Source organism: Aquarana catesbeiana, linkage group LG05 (assembly GCF_042186555.1).
Source record: "Aquarana catesbeiana isolate 2022-GZ linkage group LG05, ASM4218655v1, whole genome shotgun sequence".
Taxonomy (NCBI): domain Eukaryota; kingdom Metazoa; phylum Chordata; class Amphibia; order Anura; family Ranidae; genus Aquarana; species Aquarana catesbeiana.
The window spans coordinates 22149783-22170552 of NC_133328.1; the positions used below are offsets into that span (position 1 = coordinate 22149783).

The following is a 20770-nucleotide window of genomic DNA, read 5'->3' on the forward strand; positions in this document are numbered from 1 at the left end:
AACCCCTATACCCCTCTTCCATACCCCTCCTCCATACCTAACCCCTATACCCCTCCTCCATACCTAACCCCTATACCCCTCCTCTATACCCCTCCTCCATACCCCTCCTCCATACCTAACCCCTATACCCCTCCTCCATACCTAACCCCTATACCCCACCTCCATACCCCTCCTCCATACCTAACCCCTATACCCCTCCTCCATACCTAACCCCTATACCCCTCCTCTATACCCCTCCTTCATACCCCTCCTCCATACCTAACCCCTATACCCCTCCTCCATACCTAACCCCTATACCCCTCCTCTATACCCCTCCTCCATACCTAACCCCTATACCCCTCCTCTATACCCCTCCTCCATACCTAACCCCTATACCCCTCCTCCATTCCTAACCCCTATACCCCTCCTCCATACCTAACCCCTATACCCCTCCTCCATTCCTAACCTTCTAACCCCTATACCCCTCCTCCATTCCTAACCTCCTAACCCCTATACCCCTCCTCCATTCCTAACCTTCTAACCCCTATACCCCTCCTCCATACCTAACCTCCTAACCCCCATATCCCTCCTCCATACCTAACCCCTATACCCCTCCTCTATACCCCTCCTCCATACCTAACCCCTATACCCCTCCTCCATTCCTAACCCCTATACCCCTCCTCCATTCCTAACCTTCTAACCCCTATACCCCTCCTCCATTCCTAACCCCTATACCCCTCCTCCATACCTAACTCCTATACCCCTCCTCCATTCCTAACCCCTATACCCCTCCTCCATTCCTAACCTTCTAACCCCTATACCCCTCCTCCATTCCTAACCCCTATACCCCTCCTCCATTCCTAACCTCCTAACCCCTATACCCCTCCTCCATACCTAACCTCCTAACCCCCATATCCCTCCTCCATACCTAACCCCTACACCCCTCCTCCATACCTAACCCCTACACCCCTCCCCCATACCCAACCTCCCAACCCTCTATACCCTTCCTCCATACCTCACCTCCTAACTCCTATACCTAGCCCCCCCCCCCCAACTAGTCTAGCCCCTCAACTCTTATACCGCTCCCCTGTACCTAACTCCCCCAAATCCTATACCCCACCTCTATACCGAACCCCCCAACTTCTTTGCCCCTCTTCTGTATCTAACCCCCAACTTCCTGCTCCCCTCCTCCATATCTAAGCCCCCCAACTCCTATACTCCTCCCAGTACCTATCCCCCCCCAACTCATTTACTCCTCACCAGTACCTATCCCCCAAACTCCTATACTGCACCCCAGTACCTATCCCTTAACTCATATGCTCCTCCCCAGTACCTATCCCACCAACTTCTATACTCCTCCCCAGTACCTATCTCTCCAACTCATATACTCCTCCCCAGTACCTATCTCTCCAACTCATATACTCCTCCCCAGTACCTATCCCAACAACTCATATACTGCTCCCCAGTACCTATCCCACCAACTCCTATACTTCTCCCCAGTACCTATCCCACCAACTCCTATACTCCTCCCCAGTACCTATCCCCCAACTCTTATACTCATCCCCAGTACCTACAGGGCCGATCCTAGGGTCACCGTCGCCTGGGTGCAGAAATATTTCTGGCGCCCCCACATGGGCGTGGTCATCTTTACCAACTCCTCCCCTTTATAAATGTTTCTATGGCAACGACTCAAACACAGAGATGCTCCCCTAAGAAGTCTTTGTTACCTTAGGATCCTCCCATGATCTTTTAACAATAAAAAAAAATACAGGAAGAGCTTACACTAATGAGACCTGGAGGGGAGTCTCTCTGATGCACACACAGAGGGCTTCTGTTAGAGAGTCTGTTAGAAAGAGCCCCCAGACATGATACAGGAGATGGCCAGAGACTGCAGACATCACACAGGAGATGGTCAGAGACTGCAGGCATGATACAGGAGATGGTCAGAGACTGCAGACCTGATACAGGAGATGGTCAGAGACTGCAGACATGATACAGGAGATGGTCAGAGACTGCAGACATGATACAAGGAGATGGTCAGAGACTGCAGACATGATACAGGAGATGGTCAGAGACTGCAGACATGATACAGGAGATGGTCAGAGACTGCAGACATGATACAGGAGATGGTCAGAGACTGCAGACATGATACAGGAGATGGTCAGAGACTGCAGACATGATACAGGAGATGGTCAGAGACTGCAGACATGATACAGGAGATGGTCAGAGACTGCAGACATGATACAGGAGATGGTCAGAGACTGCAGACATGATACAGGAGATGGTCAGAGACTGCAGACATAGTACAGGAGATGGTCAGAGACTGCAGACATAGTACAGGAGATGGTCAGAGACTGCAGATATTGTACAGGAGACGCCCAGAGACTGCAGACATTGTACAGGAGATGGTCAGAGACTGTAGTTATGATACAAGAGACAGTCAGAGACTGCAATCATAGAACAGGAGATGGTCAGAGCCTGCAATCATAGAACAGGAGATGGTCAGAGACTGCAGACATAGTACAGGAGATGATCAGAGACTGCAATCATAGAACAGGAGATGGTCAGAGACTGCAGACATAGTACAGGAGATGGTCAGAGACTGCAGACATAGTACAGGAGAAGATCAGAGACTGCAGACATAGTACAGGAGATGCCCAGAGACTGCAGATATTGTACAGGAGATGCCCAGAGACTGCAGACATAGTACAGGAGATGGTCAGAGACTGTAGTTATGATACAAGAGACGATCAGAGACTGCAATCATAGAACAGGAGATGGTCAGAGACTGCAGACATGTTACAAGAGATGGTCAGAGATTGTAGTTATAATACAAGAGACAGTCAGAGACTGCAATCATAGAACAGGAGATGGTCAGAGACTGCAATCATAGAACAGGAGATGATCAGAGACTGCAGACATAGTACATGAGATGGTCAGAGACTGCAGGCATAGTACAAGAGATGGTTAGAGACTGCAGACATAGTACAGGAGATGCCCAGAGACTGCAGACATAGTACAGGAGATGGTTAGAGACTGCAGACAGGATATAAGAGATGGTCAGAGACTGCAGACATATTACAGGAGATGGTCAGAGACTGCAGACATAGTACAGGAGATGATCAGAGACTGCAGACATAGTACAGGAGATGCCCAGAGACTGCAGACATAGTACAGGAGATGGTCAGAGACTGCAGACATAGTACAGGAGATGATGAGAGACTGCAGACATAGTACAGGAGATGATGAGAGACTGCAGACATAGTACAGGAGATGATGAGAGACTGCAGACATAGTACAGGAGATGCCCATAGACTGCAGACATAGTACAGGAGATGGTCAGAGACTGTAGTTATGATACAAGAGACGGTCAGAGACTGCAATCATAGAACAGGAGATGGTCAGAGACTGCAGACATGGTACAGGAGATGATCAGAGACTGCAGACATGGTACAGGAGATGATCAGAGACTGCAGACATAATACAGGAGATGATCAGAGACTGCAGACATAATACAGGAGATGATCAGAGACTGCAGACATAGTACAGGAGATGCCCAGAGACTGCAGACATAGTACAGGAGATGATCAGAGACTGCAGACATAGTACAGGAGATGATCAGAGACTGCAGACATAGTACAGGAGATGCCCAGAGACTGCAGACATAGTACAGGAGATGCCCAGAGACTGCAGACATAGTACAGGAGATGGTCAGAGACTGTAGTTATGATACAAGAGACGATCAGAGACTGCAATCATAGTACAGGTGATGGTCAGAGAAAGCAATCGTAGAACAGGAGATGGTCAGAGACTGCAGACATAGTACAGGAGATGGTCAGAGACTGCAGACATAGTACAGGAGATGGTCAGAGACTGTAGTTATGATACAAGAGACGGTCAGAGACTGCAATCATAGAACAGGAGATGGTCAGAGACTGCAGACATAGTACAGGAGATGCCCAGAGACTGCAGACATAGTACAGGAGATGCCCAGAGACTGCAGACATAGTACAGGAGATGCCCAGAGACTGCAGACATAGTACAGGAGATGGTCAGAGACTGCAGACAGGATATAAGAGATGGTCAGAGACTGCAGACATATTACAGGAGATGGTCAGAGACTGTAGACATAGTACAGGAGATGGTCAGAGACTGCAGACATGGTACAGGAGATGATCAGAGACTGCAGACATAGTACAGGAGATGATCAGAGACTGCAGACATAGTACAGGAGATGATCAGAGACTGCAGACATAGTACAGGAGATGATCAGAGACTGCAGACATAGTACAGGAGATGCCCAGAGACTGCAGACATAGTACAGGAGATGGTCAGAGACTGTAGTTATGATACAAGAGACGATCAGAGACTGCAATCATAGTACAGGTGATGGTCAGAGAAAGCAATCGTAGAACAGGAGATGGTCAGAGACTGCAGACATATTACAGGAGATGGTCAGAGACTGCAGACATAGTACAGGAGATGATCAGAGACTGCAGACATAGTACAGGAGATGCCCAGAGACTGCAGACATAGTACAGGAGATGGTCAGAGACTGCAGACATAGTACAGGAGATGATGAGAGACTGCAGACATAGTACAGGAGATGATGAGAGACTGCAGACATAGTACAGGAGATGATGAGAGACTGCAGACATAGTACAGGAGATGCCCATAGACTGCAGACATAGTACAGGAGATGGTCAGAGACTGTAGTTATGATACAAGAGACGGTCAGAGACTGCAATCATAGAACAGGAGATGGTCAGAGACTGCAGACATGGTACAGGAGATGATCAGAGACTGCAGACATGGTACAGGAGATGATCAGAGACTGCAGACATAATACAGGAGATGATCAGAGACTGCAGACATAATACAGGAGATGATCAGAGACTGCAGACATAGTACAGGAGATGCCCAGAGACTGCAGACATAGTACAGGAGATGATCAGAGACTGCAGACATAGTACAGGAGATGATCAGAGACTGCAGACATAGTACAGGAGATGCCCAGAGACTGCAGACATAGTACAGGAGATGCCCAGAGACTGCAGACATAGTACAGGAGATGGTCAGAGACTGTAGTTATGATACAAGAGACGATCAGAGACTGCAATCATAGTACAGGTGATGGTCAGAGAAAGCAATCGTAGAACAGGAGATGGTCAGAGACTGCAGACATAGTACAGGAGATGGTCAGAGACTGCAGACATAGTACAGGAGATGGTCAGAGACTGTAGTTATGATACAAGAGACGGTCAGAGACTGCAATCATAGAACAGGAGATGGTCAGAGACTGCAGACATAGTACAGGAGATGCCCAGAGACTGCAGACATAGTACAGGAGATGCCCAGAGACTGCAGACATAGTACAGGAGATGGTCAGAGACTGCAGACAGGATATAAGAGATGGTCAGAGACTGCAGACATATTACAGGAGATGGTCAGAGACTGCAGACATAGTACAGGAGATGATGAGAGACTGCAGACATAGTACAGGAGATGATCAGAGACTGCAGACATAGTACAGGAGATGCCCAGAGACTGCAGACATAGTACAGGAGATGGTTAGAGACTGTAGTTATGATACAAGAGACGGTCAGAGACTGCAATCATAGAACAGGAGATGGTCAGAGACTGTAGACATAGTACAGGAGATGGTCAGAGACTGCAGACATGGTACAGGAGATGATCAGAGACTGCAGACATAGTACAGGAGATGATCAGAGACTGCAGACATAGTACAGGAGATGATCAGAGACTGCAGACATAGTACAGGAGATGATCAGAGACTGCAGACATAGTACAGGAGATGCCCAGAGACTGCAGACATAGTACAGGAGATGGTCAGAGACTGTAGTTATGATACAAGAGACGATCAGAGACTGCAATCATAGTACAGGTGATGGTCAGAGAAAGCAATCGTAGAACAGGAGATGGTCAGAGACTGCAGACATAGTACAGGAGATGGTCAGAGACTGCAGACATAGTACAGGAGATGGTCAGAGACTGCAGACATAGTACAGGAGATGGTCAGAGACTGCAGACATAGTACAGGAGATGGTCAGAGACTGTAGTTATGATACAAGAGACGGTCAGAGACTGCAATCATAGAACAGGAGATGGTCAGAGACTGCAGACATAGTACAGGAGATGCCCAGAGACTGCAGACATAGTACAGGAGATGGTCAGAGACTGCAGACAGGATATAAGAGATGGTCAGAGACTGCAGACATATTACAGGAGATGGTCACAGACTGCAGACATAGTACAGGAGATGATCAGAGACTGCAGACATAGTACAGGAGATGATGAGAGACTGCAGACATAGTACAGGAGATGATCAGAGACTGCAGACATAGTACAGGAGATGATCAGAGACTGCAGACATAGTACAGGAGATGATCAGAGACTGCAGACATAGTACAGGAGATGATCAGAGACTGCAGACATAGTACAGGAGATGATCAGAGACTGCAGACATAGTACAGGAGATGGTCAGAGACTGCAGACATAGTACAGGAGATGGTCAGAGACTGCAGACATAGTACAGGAGATGGTCAGAGACTGTAGTTATGATACAAGAGACGGTCAGAGACTGCAATCATAGAACAGGAGATGGTCAGAGACTGCAGACATAGTACAGGAGATGCCCAGAGACTGCAGACATAGTACAGGAGATGCCCAGAGACTGCAGACATAGTACAGGAGATGGTCAGAGACTGCAGACAGGATATAAGAGATGGTCAGAGACTGCAATCATAGAACAGGAGATGGTCAGAGACTGTAGACATAGTACAGGAGATGGTCAGAGACTGCAGACATGGTACAGGAGATGGTCAGAGACTGCAGACATGGTACAGGAGATGATCAGAGACTGCAGACATAGTACAGGAGTTGATCAGAGACTGCAGACATAGTACAGGAGATGCCCAGAGACTGCAGACATAGTACAGGAGATGGTCAGAGACTGTAGTTATAATACAAGAGACGATCAGAGACTGCAATCATAGTACAGGTGATGGTCAGAGAAAGCAATCGTAGAACAGGAGATGGTCAGAGACTGCAGACATAGTACAGGAGATGGTCAGAGACTGCAGACATAGTACAGGAGATGGTCAGAGACTGCAGACATAGTACAGGAGATGGTCAGAGACTGTAGTTATGATACAAGAGACGGTCAGAGACTGCAATCATAGAACAGGAGATGGTCAGAGACTGCAGACATAGTACAGGAGATGGTCAGAGACTGCAGACATACTACAAGAGATGGTCAGAAACTGCAGACATACTACAAGAGATGGTCAGAGACTTCAATTCCTATGGACACTAGTACATAATGGCCGATCGGCCCTCTCACCTGACCCAGCGATACAGCAATGGTTCCTCTGATCAGGAGTCAGCTCACTCTGAATTGCCCATGGTGACTCCGCTGGGTAGCACCCAGATCTGTATTCCTGCAATGACTCCATTCCTTTCTCTGCCAGGGATGGCGCTAGGCTGTGTGGCTTTCCCTCTGGTGGCGCAGGGCAGCAGGGTTCTCTCTCTGATGGTGTTCTCTCAGCTCTGTCCTCTCCCTCTGGAGTCCTGGGTGTACTTCCCTGAAAGCTTTCCCAGGCTCCTGTCTCTCTCTCTCTTTCCCATTCAGCTGAGCATGCTGTGTGGGCTGCAGTTTCTGTGATACAGTGGGGCTGCCAGTCCTCGGGACTATATGTCCCACAATCCTCTTCTCTGCTCCTTTTTCTATTCTGTTTCCTCCCTGGTTGATATGAAGGCGGGGGAAGAAACAGTGGGCAGCTGTGCTGGCAAGCACCGCTCACTAGTACAGCAGCACGCAGGAGGAGAGGGAGGGGGGAAAGGAGAGGGAGGGGGGAAGGGAGAGCCCGCAGCTGCATTGGCTTCACTAGGGTTAGGGTCACCCCCCTTCCACCAACTATAGTCGCCCCTCAGTACAGACCCCCCTCCACTATATATAGACCCCCCTCCGTCAGTGCAGAACCCGCACTAAGTATAAACCCCTCCCTCAGTACAGACCTTACTCAGTACAGATCCCCCCTAGGTAACCCCCCCTCTATTAGTACAGACCCCCCTCCATTAGTAAAGACCCTCCCTCCATTAGTACAGACCCCCTCTCCATTAGTACAGACCCCCCAGGACAGACCCCCTCTCCATTAGTACAGACCCCCCTCCATTAGTACAGACCCCAGTACAGACCCCCCCATTAGTACAGACCCCCCCATTAGTACAGACCCCCTCTCCATTAGTACAGACCCCCCTCCATTAGTACAGACCCCCCAGGACAGACCCCCCCTCCAATAGTACAGACCCCCCTCCATTAGTACAACCCCCCAGGACAGACCCCCTCTCCATTAGTACAGACCCCCCTCCATTAATACAGACCCCCTCCATTAGTACAGACCCCCCAGGACAGACCCCCCTCCATTAGTACAGACCCCCCAGGACAGACCCCCTCTCCATTTGTACAGACCCCCCCTCCATTAGTACAGACCCCCCCTCCATTAGTACAGACCCCATTAGTACAGACCCCCTCTCCATTAGTACAGACCCCCCAGGACAGACTCCCCTCCATTAGTACAGACCCCCCATTAGTACAGACCCCATTAGTACAGACCCCCTCTCCATTAGTACAGACCCCCCCAGGACAGACCCCCTCTCCATTAGTACAGACCCCCCAGTACAGACCCCCCCATTAGTACAGACCCCCCTCCGTTAGTACAGACCCCATTAGTACAGATCCCCTCTCCATTAGTACAGACCCCCCAGGACAGACCCCCCTCCATTAGTACAGACCCCCATTAGTACAGACCCCCCCTCCATTAGTACAGACCCCATTAGTACAGACCCCCCCTCCATTAGTACAGACCCCCAGGACAGACCCCCCTCCATTAGTACAGACCCCCCTCCATTAGTACAGACCCCCCTCCATTAGTACAGACCCCCCTCCATTAGTACAGAACCCCCCCATTAGTACAGACCCCCCCATTAGTACAGACCCCCTCCATTAGTACAGACCCCATTAGTACAGACCCCCCTCCATTAGTACAGACCCCCCATTAGTACAGCCCCCCCATTATTAGTACAGCCCCCCCTCCATTAGTACAGACCCCCTCATTACTACAGCCCCCCTCCATTAGTACAGCCCCCCTCCATTAGTACAGCCCCCCTCATTACTACAGCCCCCCTCCATTAGTACAGCCCCCCCATTATTAGTACAGCCCCCCATTATTAGTACAGACCCCCCTCCATTAGAACAGACCCCCCCCATTAGTACAGCCCCCCCTCCATTAGTACAGCCCCCCTCCATTAGTACAGTACAGACCCCCCTCCATTAGGGTACATAAATACACCCGGGCAGCAGCTGCCAGTGTGCAGCCAGCTGCGCCGCCCGGGTGGAGAGCAGAGCAGATCAAAGCAGGCAGGAGCGGGAGACACAGAGAGGACAATGTGTCAGGCACGGACTGCTTCTCCCCAACTCCTATACTCCTCCCCAGTACCTATCCCAACAACTCATATACTGCTCCCCAGTACCTATCCCCCAAACTCCTATACTGCATCCCAGTACCTATCCCACCAACTCCTATACTCCTCCCCAGTATCTATCCCACCAACTCCTATACTTTTTCTCAGTACCTATCCCACCAACTCCCATACTTCTCTACAACTCCTATATTCCTCCCCAGTACCTATCCCCCAACTCTTATACTCATCCCCAGTACCTATCCCACCAACTCCTATACTCCTCCCCAGTATCTATCCCACCAACTCCTATACTTCTCCCCAGTACCTATCCCACTAACTCCTATACTTTTTCTCAGTACCTATCCCACCAACTCCCATACTTCTCTACAACTCCTATATTCCTCCCCAGTACCTAACCCCAACTCTTATACTCATCCCCAGTACCTATCTCCCCAACTCCTATACTCCTCCCCAGTACCTATCCCAACTCCCATACTTCTCCCCAACTCCTATACTCCTCCCCAGTACCTATCCCCCAACTCTTATACTCCGCCCCAGTACCTATCCCCCAACACCTATACTCCTCCCCAGTACCTATCTCCCCAACACCTATACTCCTCCCCAGTACGTATCTCCCCAACTCCTATACTCCTCTCCAGTACCTATCCCACCAACTCCTATACTTCTCCCCAGTACCTATCCCACCAACTCCTATACTTCTCCCCAGTACCTATCCCACCAACTCCTATACTTCTCCCCAGTACCTATCCCACCAACTCCTATACTCCTCCCCAGTACCTATCCCCCAACTCTTATACTCATCCCCAGTACCTATCTCCCCAACTCCTATACTCCTCCCCAGTACCTATCCCACCAACTCCCATACTTCTCCCCAACTCCTATACTCCTCCCCAGTACCTATCCCCCAACTCTTATACTCCTCCCCAGTACCTATCCCCCAACTCCTATACTCCTCCCCAGTACCTATCCCCCCAACTCCTATACTCCTCTCCAGTACCTATCCCACCAACTCCCATACTTCTCCCCAACTCCTATACTCCTCCCCAGTACCCATACCCTAAACTCCACTACCCCTTCTCCATTTCTATTCCCCCAATTCCTATACTTCTCCCCAGTACCTATGCCACCAACACCTATACTTCTCCCCAGAACCTATCCCCCCAACTCCAATACTCCTCCCCAGTACCTATCTCACCAACTCCGATACTTTTCCTCAGTACCTATCTCACCAACTCCCATACTTCTCCCCAACTCCTATACTCATCCCCAGTACCTTTCCCCCCAACTCCTATACTCCTCCCCAGTACCTTTCCCCCCCAACTCCTATACTCCTCCCCATTACCTTTCCCCCCCAACTCCTATACTCCTCCCCAGTACCTTTCCCCCCCAACTCCTATACTCCTCCCCAGTACCTATCCCCCCAACTCCTATACTCCTCTCCAGTACCTATCCCACCAACTCCTATACTTTTCCTCAGTACCTATCCCACCAACTCCCATACTTCTCCCCAACTCCTATACTCCTCCCCAGTACCCATACCCTAAACTCCACTACCCCTTCTCCATTTCTAAGCCCCCAATTCCTATACTTCTCCCCAGTACCTATGCCACCAACACCTATACTTCTCCCCAGAACCTATCCCCCCAACTCCAATACTCCTCCCCAGTACCTATCTCACCAACTCCTATACTTCTCCCCAGTACCTATCTCACCAACTCCCATACTTCTCCCCAACTCCTATACTCATCCCCAGTACCTTCCCCCCCAACTCCTATACTCCTCCCCAGTACCTTTCCCCCCCAACTCCTATACTCCTCCCCATTACCTTCCCCCCCCAACTCCTATACTCCTCCCCAGTACCTTTCCCCCCCCAACTCCTATACTCCTCCCCAGTACCTTTCCCCCCCAACTCCTATACTCCTCCCCAGTACCTTTCCCCCCCCAACTCCTATACTCCTCCCCAGTACCTTCCCCCCCCCAACTCCTATACTCCTCCCCAGTACCCATACCCTAAACTCCGCTACCCCTTCTCCATTTCTAATCCCCCAACTCCTATACTCCTCCCCAGTACCTATCTCCCCAACTGCTATACCTTTCCTCAATTTCTAACCCCCTAGGTGAAGAGTGGGTGAACAATATTAAAAAACTTTTGGACAGTAAAACAGTTTAGCTATAAGTAGTTCAGCTGTATAGTTTGATTAGCTATAACAAACCTGTAATAAATCTGACTGTGTGTTGCTTCCATTTTTTATAAATGCGCTTCCTCCTTTTTTGCAGAGTCAGCTGGATATCGGACATCGTTGTGGTGGTAGCCGTGGAGAGCGTGGATTTGATGAAGTCCATCATTCACACATATGGACACAAACGTATAACTCTGGTGGAAGGTGGGGTGACACGCCACCGCTCCATCTTCAATGGGCTCCGTGCTTTCTTAGAAGATCATTCCCTGGGGCCGGCGCTACAGAAACCGGAGGTGGTGATCATCCATGACGCCGTGCGACCGTTCGTGGAGGAAGATGTCCTGCTGCAAGTCGCCAGATCAGCCAAAGAGCACGGTGTAAGTTGGATTTTTGTTATGAGCACATATTGGGGAATTTCCATGCATATGACATGCTTTACAAAGCCAAAACTTTCTTTCTACGTTTGAATGGACTGCGAAGGGATTAAAACTTTTGCTGGGTTTTTACTGCTGTCTGGGGCTTCTTTAGAGAGATTTCCCCTCACCTTCTGTCCTGCTGACAATACCAGACAGGAAGTGAAGGAAAATCTGCAACAGGAACACAGAAATATATAGCAATGAAGAAATATCTAAATAGAGATTCCAGTTACTAGTAAAATCAAAACAGTAATAACTTTTAGTACAACTATGAGACAATAGGTTAGGTATGGAGGAGAGGGGTATAGGAATTTGAGGGTCAGGTATGGAGAATTGGGGTATAGGAGTTTGGGGGTCAGGTATGGAGCAGAGGTCTATAGGAGTTTGGGGTCAGGTATGGAGGAGAGGGGTATAGGAGTTTGGGGGTTAGGTATGGAGGAGAGGGGTATAGGAGTTTGGGGGTCAGGTATGGAGAACTGGGGTATAGGAGTTTGGGGGTCAGGTATGGAGGAGAGGGGTATAGGAGTTTGGGGGGTCAGGTATGGAGAACTGGGGTATAGGAGTTTGGGGGTTAGGTTTACAGGAGAGTGGTATAGGAGTTTGGGGGTCAGGTATGGAGGAGAGAGATATAGGAGTTTGGGGGTCAGGTATGGAGGAGAGGGATATAGGAGTTTGGGGGTCAGGTATGGAGGAGAGGGGTATAGGGGTTTTTGGGGTTAGGTATGGAGGAGAGGGGTATAGGGGTTTTTGGGGTTAGGTATGGAGGGGAGACAATGAGACAATAGGTTAGGTATGGAGGAGAGGGGTATAGGAGTTTGGGGGTCAGGTATGGAGCAGAGGGGTATAGGAATTTGGGGTCAGGTATGGAGGAGAGGGGTATAGGATTTTGGGGGTTAGGTATGGAGCAGAGGGGTATAGGAGTTTGGGGGTCAGGTATGGAGGAGACGGGTATAGGAGTCAGGTATGGAGAAGTGGGGTATAGGAGTTAGGGGGTCGGGTATGGAGGAGAGGGGTATAGGAGTTTGGGGTGTCAGGTATGGAGGAGAGAGGTATAGGGGTTTGGGGGTCAGGTATGGAGGAGAGGGGCATAGGGGTTTTTGAGGTTAGGTATGGAGGAGAGGGGTATAGGGGTTTTTGGGGTTAGGTGTGGAGGGGAGGGGTATAGAAGTTTGGGGGTCAGGTATGGAGGAGAGGGGTATAGGGGTTTTGGGGTTAGGTATGTCAGAGAGGGGTGTAAGAGTTTGGGGGTTAGGTAGGGAGGAAAAGGGGAATAGGAGTTTGGGGGTTGGGTATGGAGGAGAGGGGTATAGGGGTTAGGAGGTTAGGTATGGAGGAGAAGGGGTATAGGAGTTGGGGGGCTTTGGTACAGAGGAGGTGTTTGAGATTTAGATCCAAAGGAGGGATATAGGAATTGGGGGTTTAGGTATAGAAGAGGGCTAAAGGGGTAAGGGCCTTGGGTACAGAGGAGGGGTATAAGAGTTAGGGCAACCATAATGCTGATGCAGCCCACAATGAAATTGAGTTTGACACCCCTATGACATACCTAAGGCATATTGGTATACAAAGAACAATTTCTTATAATTTTATCACTTTTCGGAGGAATCAAACATCATTTCAATGAGCTGTAAGGGTACCAACAAATTCCTCGACATCTGCCAATTAAGGTTCCTATAGTGATAAGCCGATTTGTATACATGCTTAAAACATCCCTTTGGTAACAATTGCTCAATGTTCATTGTGAAATCATAAAAGGGGGAATGTTTATTATGTCCCCAGGAACTCAAAATATTGGAACCTAAAAGGATATCCACTGATGAGATAATACATTCCCACACATGGATAAGTGTCAGTAAAGGTCAATATCCAGGTAGTATATGGATTCTCAGAAATTGCAAGTGCTGGTATCCATATTGTGTGTCCTCAGGAATTACGGTATATTCCATCCATAAGGCAGTCAGTATCCTATTGGTGACCAAGTCAGATAAGAGTAGATCTTACCGAGATCTTAAAAGTACTTGGATATGCAATAGTGAAGTAATAGCAATCCCAGACATACATATATGTCAGCAAATGTCGGTTATCCATGTAATCTTTGGATTCCTAAAATTTGCCGGTGTGTGTATATATATAAAGTTTGTTCTCAGGACTTGTATTCCATCAGCTTCCTGATGGTAATTATGTCAGATGAAGGTGGACCTTTCAGAAATCTTCATAATGCTTGTGGTAGATTGGCAGCATGAACATCTAAAAGTCATATAAGACAGCAACAAATTAGTAAAGAAAAGCAGGATTTATCGGTGGACCATCATAGCAATTGAGGTGCCTTGTAACGTATTTCGCCTGATAGGCTTCTTCAGGGCATTATGTTCCCTATACAGCTTTGTTGATGTCTTACATAAACCTTGGATAGTCAGCCTTCTAACCTAACATGCTGTCAGCTCAAGCCCTTTTGACGTTTTGGTAAGATCCACCCTTATCAGACTCATTTACCATTAGGATACTGATCGCCTTACAGATTGAATTCTGTTCTTGAGAACACACTGTATACCGTATACCAGCACTGGCAATTTCTGAAAAATCAAAAGAAAAAGAATGGTGCAAGAAAAATGACAATGACAGTCCGTGATCAAATAAATTATACAGGGTATTGTGCAGACTAGGCAAACGTAAGAAAAAGAGTCCATGGATAAAGTTCACAAAGCAGTGATGGAGAACCTTGGCACCCCAGATGTTTTTGGAACTACATTTCCCATGATGCTCAGCTACACTGCAGAGTGCATGAGCATCATGGGAAATGTAGTTTTAAAACATCTTGGGTGCCAAGGTTCGCCATCACTGTCTAAGAGGTTAAAATAATTACACTTGTGGCAGCTCCCCTGTGAGTGAAGAAGTTCTATGGAACAAAAGCAAAGGAAGAGCAAGGTGTTCCAAACTAAGTGTAGAGGTTTAACCACGTCAGCTCCGGAAGATTTACCCCCTTAATGACCAGGCCATTTTTTTGGGATACGGTAGTGCGTCGTTTTAACTGACAATTGGGTGGTCATGCGACGCTGTACCCAAACAAAATTGACGTCCTTTTTTTCCCACAGATAGAGCTTTCTTTTGGTATTTGATCACCTCTGCGGTTTTAATTTTTTGCACCATAAACAAACAAAAAAAGTGACAATTTCGAAAAGAACTCCAATATTTTTTAACTTTTTGCTATAATAAATATCCATAAAAAAACAAAACACATTTCTTCATCAGTTTAGGCCAATATGTATTCTTCCACATATTTTTGGTAAAAAAATCGCAATAAGCGTATATTGATTGGTTTGCACAAAAGTTATAGCGTCTACAAAAGAGAGGATATATTGATGGCGGGACTGTGACATTGCGGTGGACAGATTGGACACTTTTGATGCTTTTTTTGGGACCATTGACATTTATACAGCGATCAGTGCTATAAAAATGCAATGATTACTGTATAAATGACACTGGCAGGGAAAGGGTTAACACTAGGGGATGATCAAGGGGTTAAGTGTTCCGTAGGGAGTTGTTTCTAACTGTGGGGGGAGGGGACTGACTGGAGGAGGAGAGAGATCGCTGTTCCTGATCACTAGGAACAGACGATCTCTCTCTCTACTCCCCTGAAAGAACAAGGATCTGTTTATTTATATTGACATTGCGTCCGCCGGGCCACGCGCATCAGCTCCCCCGCCGTGCAGTGGGTGCGCACGTGCACCTGCTATAACTGTTAAAGGGACCGACATACAGCGCCGGCGATTCGTGGGATCGAGCTGACCTGCCGCAGTATAACGACGGCAGGTGGTCGGCAAGCGGTTAAGCCATAGGGAAATTTATTAAGCAGGCAGCCAAATGGGTACTCTCATAACATGAGTGATAAAAGAGCATGGTAAGAATGGTCCTGAGTCACTGCGGGGGGCCCCGTGGTGTGTAGCTGGAGGTTTGGCGTCGGCAGGATCGATGCTGGCCAGGTCTCTGCCTCGCGGTGGATGGAACCAGCGTGGAACGCACTCGGAGCTCAACCGGACGTGACTTCAGGACATATGGGGGAATCAGGGGCGTTGACGTCACATCCAGCCCGGCTCCAAGTGCGTTCCACGCTGGTTCCGTCCACCGCGAGGCAGAGACCCGGCCAGCTGTCACATCGATCCTGCCGACGCCGAACCTCCAGCTTCACACAATGGGGCCCCCGCAGTGACTTAGGACCATTGTTACCATGCTCTTTTATCTCTCATGTTATGTGAGCGCCCATTTGGCTGCTTAGTAAATTTCCCTATGGCTTAAACCTCTAAACGTAGTTTGGTGAATCTCTTCCTTTAATTTTCGAGAAACCAGAGATATGGATAATCGACATGTATGTATATGTGGGATTACTATTTTCACCAGTGCATAGCCAAGTCTTGACTTGATCACCAATAGGATACTGACTGCTTTATGGATGGAATGTGAGAAGACACATTATGGATACCAGCGTGGGTCATTTCTGAGAATCCATATATTACCTGGATATTGACCTTTACTACCCATGTGTGGGATTGTATTATCTCACCAGTAGAGATCCTTTCAAGTTCCAATATTGTGAATTCCCTGGGCACATGTGAATACTTCTCCTGTTATGATTTCACAATGAGCCTTGAGCAATTGCTTCCAAAGGGATGTCTTGAGCACTGTACTCTGAAGCGGTATTCTAAGAAAAGTTCATAATGTGATATTTCTTCTTTTGAAGTGCAGATAGTGCAAATACAGTTTCAGTGGTAAATTAACTACTTCCATACTGTCTTGCATTTATGAGTGGCAACCTGGTGGATGCCTACTTCGGCAGTGCCGTTTTCAGTAGGCCTGCTAATGGCTGTTATGTCAGCCATCCCCTGATGGCTCAGTTCAGACACCCTGTACAGAGCTGATCAGAGTGACTCTGTACCTTATGCTCACTGTAATGACTAATCACAGCGATCACAAATGTAAATAGTGTACTAGAAGCCCGCCTCTTCCTCTTACAAGGGAGGATGAACTAGTGAATGAATACCTCCACAGTGACCTATATATCAACCCCTTACCTCTCTTGTCTTGTACATCTGCTCAGTAACCCCCTCAGCGCCATCCTCCTACTGTATGTGACCTGTGCATTAATCCTTTCACCTCCTCCCCCCTCTGTGTGTGACCTGGACGTTTAAAGCCCAACCTCGGGCACTGCATGGACCAGCTGCTCGTGTTTGTCTAGGGTAGTGGTCTCCAAACTGCAGCCCAGGGGCCGGATACGGCCCTTTGCGCCCCTTTTATCTGGCCCTTGGAGCACTTTTCTTCCCACTGATACAAGACGCTATTCCTCACACTGACACCAACAATGGGGCATAATTCTTGCTACTGACATCAGCAACAGGCCACCGTTTCTCCCATTGACACCATTGATGGGGCACTATACCACCCACTGGCACCAATGATGGGACACTATTTCTCCCACTGATACCAATGATGGATCACAATTCTTCCAACTGACAACAAAAATGGGGCACTATTCAACCCACTGACACCACTGATGGGGCACTATTCCTCCCGCTGACTCCAATGATGATGCACCATTCTTTCCACTGACACTTATGATTGGGCACTATTCCTCCCACTGACACCAATGATGGGTCACTATTCCTCCCACTGACACCAATGATGGGTCACTATTCCTCCCACTGACACCAATGATGGGTCACTATTCCTCCAACTGACAAAAACGGGCCACTATTCATATCACTGACACCAATGATGGGGCACTATTCCTCTCACTGACACCAATGATGGGGCAGTATTCCTCCCACAGACATCAAATATGCATTGTTTACTCCCACTGATGCCAGAACAATTTCTGCTCCCAATGACCACAGTCCGGCCCCCCTAAAGTCTGAAGGACCGCAAACTGGACCTTTGTTTAGAAAGTTTGGAGACCCCTGGTCTAGGGGATTGGAGAAAGCTAATACTCACCAGATCCTCCACTCAACTTGCAAACGGTGCTCCCCTACGATCCAGCAGTGGACTGTTTCTGACATCCTTATGTCCCAAGCAGGTCTATGAGCGTGATGACATCAGAAACAGTCCACCGCACAAGATCGCTAGACCTCGGGGGTGGCAGGAGCCACAGGGACCAGTCTTGTGTGGGGAGGTTCAGAGGATTAGGTAACTATATCTCCGTTTTCCAACCCACTAGACAAAAATGATTTTGCCCATAATTGGGCTTTAACTGCTTGCCGACCAGCCGCCATCATTACCCTGCAGCAGGTTGGCACAGCTGCGCAAATTTCTGTAGCTGTACGTCGGCAACTTTAAGAGCAATAGCAGGCGCGCGCACGTCGCCGGAGCCGATGCGCGTGTCCGGCGGCCGCGATGTACGTCGGCCACCCGCGATCGCTCCACAGAGAGCCAGAATGGGGATCTGTCAATGTAAACAAACAGATCCCCGTTCTGACAGGGGAGGAGAGAGAGATTGTCTGTTCCTAGTGATCAGGAACAGCAATCTCTCTCTACTCCCTGTCAGTCCCCTCCACAATTAGAAACACCTCCCAGGGAACACTTAACCCCTTGATCACCCCTTAGTGTTAACCCCTTCCCTGCCAGTGACATTTATACAGTGATCAGTGGCTATTTTTAGCTCTGATCGCTGTATAAATGTCACTGGTCCCAAAAAAGTGTACGATCTGTCCGCTGCAATGTCGCAGTCCCGTTAAAAATCGCTGATCGCCGCCATTACTAGTAGAAAAAAATAAAAAAAATAAAAATGCCATAAATCTATCCCCTATTTTGTAGACGCTATAACTTTTGCGTAAACTAACCAATATATGCTTATTGCATTTTTTTTTTTTTTTTACCAAGAATATGTAGAAGAATACATATCGGCCTAAACTGATAAAGAGTTTTTTTTTTTTTTGGGATATTTATTATAGCAAAAAGTAAAAAATATATTTTTTTTCTCAAAATTGTTGGTCTTTTTTTGTTTATAGCGCAAAAAATAAGAGCAGCAGAGGTGATCAAATGCCACCAAAAGGAAGCTCTATTTGTGGGAAAAAAGGACATAAATTTTGTTTGAGTACAGTGTCACAGGACCGCGCAATTGTCAGTTAAAGAGATGCAGTGCCGTATCGAAAAAATGGCCTGGTCATTAAGGGGGTAAATTCTTTCGAGGCTGAAGGGGTTAATGTAACTAACTTACCATTACCAAGTTCAATGGTTTAACCCCCTCAATAATGGCTTGTTTCTTAATTTCCATAATATTTTGGCAACAAAAATAACTTTTACTTTCCAAAAAGGGGTAATCTTGGGGGTGTTCGTACTGTCCTAAAATTTTGCATTTGATGCTTTATAACAGAAAGTAAAGTCTTTTTCCTTTTTATAGCAAAAACATTTAAAACTTAGTTGTTACATAGTAGGTGAGGTTGAAAAGAGACACAAGACCATCAAGTCCAACCTATGTGTGATAATATGTCAGTATTACATTGTATATCCCTGTATGTTGAGGTCGTTCAGGTGCTTATCTAATAGTTTTTTTAAACTATCGATGCTCCCCGCTGAGACCACCGCCTGTGGAAGAGAATTCCACATCCTTGCCGCTCTTACAGTAAAGAACCCTCTACGTAGTTTAAGGTTAAACCTCTTTACTTATTTTAATGAGTGGCCACGAGTCTTGTTAAACTCCCTTCTGCGAAAAAGTTTTATCTTTTAAATTGAAATCATATCTCCTCTCAAGCGTCTCTTCTCCAGAGAGAATAAGTTCAGTGCTCGCAACCTTTCCTCATAACTAATATCCTCCAGACCCTTTATTAGCTTTGTTGCCCTTCTTTGTACTCGCTCCATTTCCAGTACATCCTTCCTAAGGACTGGTACCCAGAACTGGACAGCATACTCCAGGTGCGGCCGGACCAGAGTCTTGTAGAGCGGGAGAATTATCGTTTTATCTCTGGAGTTGATCCCCTTTTTAATGCCAATATTCTGTTTGCTTTGTTAGCAGCAGCTTGGTATTGCATGCCATTGCTGAGCCTATCATCTACTAGGACCCCCAGGTCCTTTTCCATCCTAGATTCCCCCAGAGGTTCTCCCCCCAGTCTATAGATTGCAGTCATATTTTTGCCACCTAAATGCATTATTTTACATTTTTCTACATTAAACCTCATTTGCCATGTAGTCGCCCACCCCATTAGTTTGTTCAGATCTTCTTGCAAGGTTTCCACATCCTGCGGAGAAGTTATTGCCCTGCTTAGCTTAGTATGGTCCACAAATACAGAGATTGAACTGTTTATCCCATCCTCCAGGTCATTTATGAACAAATTAATTAGGATTGGTCCCAGGACAGAACCCTGGGGGACCCCACTACCCACCCCTGACCATTCTGAGTACTCCCCATTTATCACCACCCTCTGAACTCGCCCTTGTAGCCAGTTTTCAATCCATGTACTCACCCTATGGTCCATGCCAACGGACCTTACTTTGTACAGTAAACGTTTATGGGGAACTGTGTCAAATTCTTTTGCGAAATCCAGATACACCACGTCTACGGGCCTTCCTTTATCTAGATCCGGGGTCTCCAAACTTTCTCAAAAAAGGGCCAGTATATGGTTCTTCAGATTTTAGGAGGGCTGGACTGTGACCAGTGGGAGTAAGCAATGCCCAATCTTTGGTATTAGGGGGAGAAATAGTTGGTGTCAC

General features: G+C 47.7%; 1 protein-coding gene across 2 annotated transcripts in view; it reads left to right on the forward strand.

Annotated features, from left to right (window-relative positions):
• Window positions 1-20770, forward strand: part of CRPPA (CDP-L-ribitol pyrophosphorylase A) — a 326415-nt gene that overhangs the window by 5888 nt on the left and 299757 nt on the right. For both annotated transcript variants that reach the window (XM_073629521.1, XM_073629520.1), the window contains exon 2: window positions 11761-12040. In XM_073629521.1, the coding sequence (XP_073485622.1) occupies window positions 11761-12040 (280 nt within the window). The remainder of the gene's footprint in view (window positions 1-11760; window positions 12041-20770) is intronic.